The sequence below is a fragment of the Alosa alosa genome, chromosome 12 (assembly GCF_017589495.1).
Source record: "Alosa alosa isolate M-15738 ecotype Scorff River chromosome 12, AALO_Geno_1.1, whole genome shotgun sequence".
NCBI lineage: Eukaryota > Metazoa > Chordata > Actinopteri > Clupeiformes > Clupeidae > Alosa > Alosa alosa.
This window is the reverse complement of record NC_063200.1, coordinates 11,850,584-11,855,583: the sequence shown is the minus strand read 5'-3', so window position 1 is coordinate 11,855,583 and position 5,000 is coordinate 11,850,584. Positions and strand designations below refer to the sequence as shown.

The 5,000-nt window shown below is 44.9% G+C and overlaps 1 protein-coding gene across 1 annotated transcript in view; it reads left to right on the top strand.

Moving 5' to 3' along the window:
- The window catches only part of LOC125305077 (alpha-1-microglobulin/bikunin precursor), a 7,331-nt gene that overhangs the window by 1,162 nt on the left and 1,169 nt on the right, over window positions 1-5,000 (top strand). Inside the window, exons 2-8 of the mRNA XM_048259684.1 lie at window positions 210-355; window positions 723-802; window positions 1,090-1,206; window positions 2,154-2,255; window positions 2,681-2,730; window positions 2,983-3,073; window positions 3,967-4,134. Coding sequence (XP_048115641.1) covers window positions 210-355; window positions 723-802; window positions 1,090-1,206; window positions 2,154-2,255; window positions 2,681-2,730; window positions 2,983-3,073; window positions 3,967-4,134 — 754 coding nt within the window. The remainder of the gene's footprint in view (window positions 1-209; window positions 356-722; window positions 803-1,089; window positions 1,207-2,153; window positions 2,256-2,680; window positions 2,731-2,982; window positions 3,074-3,966; window positions 4,135-5,000) is intronic.

Sequence of the window (5,000 nt, the reverse complement as noted above, 5' to 3'; positions counted from 1 at the left end):
TTCTCTCTCTGTCTCTCTCTGTCTCTCTCTCTCTCTCTCTCTCTCTCACACACACACACACACTTTCTCCCCTTCTCTCTCTCTCTCTCTCTCTCTCTCTCTCTCTCTCTCTCTCTCTCTCTTTCTCTCTCTCTCTCTCAATGTCTCTCTCTGTCTCTCTCTCTCTCTATGTCTCTCTCTCTGTCTCTCTCTCTCTCTCTGTGTTGTAGTTTATGGGGAAGTGGTATGATGTGGCCGTGGCCTCCACCTGCCCCTGGATGCAGAAGCACAAGGGACTCTCTGCTGTCAGTACCGTGGAACTGGAGAAACAGGCCCCAGGAGACACAGTCAGCATGACCAAAACTATGCAGTCCAGGTGCTATTACACACACACACAGACACACACACACACACACACACACACACACAGACACACACACACACATACACACACAAACACACACACACACACACATACACAGTCAGTATGACCAGAACTGTCTCCAAGTGCTATTACACACACACGCACACAGTTACTATGACCAGAACTACCTCCAAGTGCTATTACACACACACACACACACACACACACACACACACACACACACACACAGACACATACATACATAGTCAGCATGATTGAAACCATGTCCAGGTACACACACACACACAAACACACACACACATATCTGAGGGCACTTGCATGCTCACTTCACTGTTTCTAAAAGTATATCTATGTGTAGGCATGATGGAACCTGCAAACAGATATCTGGTGACTATAAGTTGACCGACACACCTGGCAGATTCAACTACCACGTGTCCAGTAAGTCCAGCACACTACAGTATCTTCTCTGGCTCTGCTGTGCATGATTGCCTTATGCATGACTGGTCTTAATAAGCTTGATTTGTCACAGGTGTTTGTGTTTGACAGCGTGTGTGTGTGTGTGTGTGTGTGTATGTGTGTGTGTGTGTGTGTGTGTGTGTGTGTGTGTTGTCGCGTCGCGATGCGCGTGTGTGCAGGCATGCGTCGCGTGCGTGCGTCGCGTCGTGTGTGTCGCGGCAGGTGTGTGCGGTGTGTGCAGGGCGCGCGTGTGTGTCTCCCTTTCCCAGAATGGAACGCTGATGTGGATGCCTACGTAGTGCACACAAACTATGACGAGTATGCTCTCATAGTGATGTACAAGCAGAAGCAGGGCGGCGACAAAACCACCTCAGTCAAACTGTACGGTGAGTCGTCATCACTCATCAGCAGTCCAGGGGGACATCAAAGCAGGGAGGTGCCAGTGTCGTCTCGACAGGGAATGTGACACCTAGCATGCTTCAGCACCGCAGCAGATCTTTGAAACATTTCAATTTTTCAAGCATTTCACAAGACATTTCACACACACACACACACACACACACACACACACACACACGCACACATCTGGCCCTGATGCAGCCCTGATCTGGTAAAGCTGGCACAGTTATGTTTTAAGTCTCTCTCTCTCTCTCTCTCTCAATTAAGTGCCTTACTGGCGTGATAACGTCCATTTGTATTGTCAATATAGTCATACAAAGGATATAAAGGATACAAGGATAAGAGATGCATACTAATATACTATACCCTCTACCAATAGTACATACAAGGATAAGAGATACATACTAATATACCCTCTCCCAATAGTTATTAAATAGTTATGATTGGATTAAACTGCTTGGACTATGAGAGAACCTCTTTGCCAAAATGGATTGCATCTCTGTTGACACAGCCAATAGCTTAGTATACTGCCCTCCTCTGGCCTTAAACAGGAACTACTTCACATCATTTTAGAACTTCATAAGAAATGTAGCATAGTGCCCTTTTATATACTTATGTAACAATTTTTTTTGTTTTGTTTATAATGTATTTTAAATTACAGTTCTGTTTGTTGTACACCTTGCATCAAGCTGGTTATATAGAGTTGCCAGTTTCTGTCCTTGCTCTTGATAAACAGCTTACATTGTTGTCAGTGATCCTGGCTCGCTTTCTAATGTTCAGAATAATAAAGCTAGATAAAACATGAAGAAACGTGGAGTTTCCAACGTGGAAACGTTGAGGAGCAACAGGATGGAACAATGTGGTAAGAAACACCTTAGAGTGCTGCATCTCCAATTTGGTCCAGTCCATTCTTCTTCTGTACTGCCCCCTTCAGGCCGTACTCCAGAACTGCGGGACACTCTGATGGACGACTTCAAGCGTGTGGTCAGAGAGCAGGGCATGAGTGAAGACACCATCAGCATCAAGCAGAACAAAGGTACTCACTGCACACACACACACACACACACACACACACACTGCTTGTATACTCTCTCAAACGTCACTCACACACACACACACACAAACACACACACACACACACACACACACACACACACACACACACACACTGCTTGTATACTCTCTCAAACGTCACTCACCACACACACAAACACACAGCTGAAGATTCATGTGAGGCTTGTACACCTAACCAAGGACAGCAAAAACAGAGAGCTTATGTCTAACTTTTCAACGTAGCTCTTCTGTAAGGAAAAAACAATAGGCTATCTCCTGGTCAATGTATGTTCTGTGATTTTCATCATTCTTGCCTCATCTCTATGTCTCTCTTTCTCCTTCTCTCTCTCTCTCTCTCTCTCTCTCTCTCTCTCTCTCTCTCTCGGTTTCTTCCCAATCTGTCTGCAGGGGAATGCACCCCTGGAGAGACCTTGGTAGTCGCCTCACCTGCCCCACAGGTATGGTGGAGCTCTGTTGCTGGTCCAACTTATAAGTCACGCCCACTGTCAAGACAAGTTGAATGGGCAATTTGCAATTGAATGGGCAACCAGTTCCTGTGGCCACTTGGCCAGTGTGAATGCAAATGGCAGAACCGGTTTTGGGGGAGAGTAGTTAGTAGAACTGTTTAGAAGTGGACTGTTCCTATGACTGTGTTCCTGTAACTACTTGGTTGGAAAGAGACTTATGGCTGCGTTCGGCTCTTTTTCCAGAGGGCCAGGAGGTCTTTTCTGCTGCTCCCTCAGGCAGATGAGGAGGGCTCAGGGGCACCTGCCGAGGAAACGCCTCTCTTTAGGGGCACAGGTGAGGGACCTGTCAGTGCTCACACACACACACTCACACACACACACACCCCTAATGCAGCCCTGATCTGGTGCAAAGTTGTGCCAGGTGTTCTCTGTACCAGTGTGTGAGGCAGAGTTTCCTTCTCTCTCTCTCTCTCTCTCTCTCTCTCTCTCTCTCTCTCTCTCTCTCTCACAGACAAGATAACCGCCAACTTCAATTCAATTGTATTTGCCAATATTAATTTAAATTGCGTCAAGGCACTTGACAGAGCCATGTACAACACTAAGGTGATAGGAGGGACTATGTCGAAATACAGCTGACGGAAACTACCCCCACTCAGTCACGACTAGGCATGTTTGCTGGCCTATACTAGCAGTTAAAGCTGACGGAACCTGTGCAGTAAATCCACCCAAAACCATCCAGTCATGGCTAGGCATGTCACTGCTGTAGCAACTGTAGCATTATGGCTGTGTTCGTCTTCGCATTCATTTGTAGATAGATAGATAGATACTTTATTGATCCCCAAGGGGATACTTTATTGAATTGTGCACTGATGTTAGGTAATGTAAGTACCGAAGTAGTCGAATTGGAACACAGCATGTCTCCTAATACGGCCCAACACAGTAGGTTCCCAATGGAAGAAGTCGGAGCTAATGTAACCTGCAGGTAACTGATCTGCTCCCCATTTGAACCTGAGGCCTTGGGTGTTGGCACAGAGGTGGGTGTTTCACCTATAGGAGGCCAGAAGTCATGGGGGTTTGCAGTCAGCCAGTAATATGTGACCTTACTTGAGGTGTCCTCATGAATTCATCTGAGTTGAACACAAATAACGTTGAATATTTGTGTGTACATGAATTTCTGTAAGTATAATTGTGTGTGTGTGTGTGTGTGTGTGTGTGTGTGTGTTGCAGAGTCGTGTCAGGCCGCACCGGATTCAGGGCCGTGTTTCGGAATGTCCCCGCGCTTCCACTACAACTCCTCGCTCATGGCCTGCCAGGTGTTCAACTACGGCGGTTGCCTAGGCAACCAGAACAACTTCATGACAGAGAAGGAGTGCTTGCAGAGCTGCCGCACAGAAGGTAAAACTGGAAATAGTGAGAGAGAGAGAAGGAGGGGTGGCAGAAAAAGAGAGGAAGAGAAAGAGATAGTGAAAGAGAAAGAGAGAGAGGAGAGGGGGAATAGAAAGAGAGAGATAAAAAGAGAAAGAGAGAGGACAAAAGTGGCCTTTGTGTCATAACATATGTATGTCTGTTTGCTTAATCAAGCTGTCAGATATCTGACATGACACTGACACTTCTAAGCTCCAATGTTCTTGCCAGGGCCGATCCCACAACAACAAGAGGCAGCTGCACGTAATCCCTAAAATAACACTATCTGGACTAATGGACTTTTAAAAGTTACTTTAGATTAAACTCATGTAAGTCGTCAAGATAACTTGGTATCCTTTATGTAATGCCACTTAAATTCCTCACATATCCAAAAACACATAGCTGATTAACCTCAACAGAATTGAACTAATTCCCTTACGTTCCTCACAGATGTCCGTAAACACATATTGAGTAATCTGAGTAGAATCAAGTATATGACTAAAATAATACAATTTAAGTTGCCTAATGTTTACCACTGCAAGCACCATGGAAACATAAGCATATTGATTAAAATAAATAAATGTACGCTAAATAAATCAACGCTACAAGCCAACAATACAACACAACTGAGAGATACTATCAACAACTCCATGTAGACTGTTATTCATCAAGAAGTTCAAGATGGATTTCATTGAAAAAGCCCATGTAGACTAGTCTATGAAGACAATATTCCAACAGCTTTATGCCAACATGAAGACAATAAGCCAACAGCTTTATGTATCAACTAAGACATTCAAGTAGGCAAAGCAAACACTCTATGTAGACAATCATAAATCAACAAATGTGTGTAGGTGTAA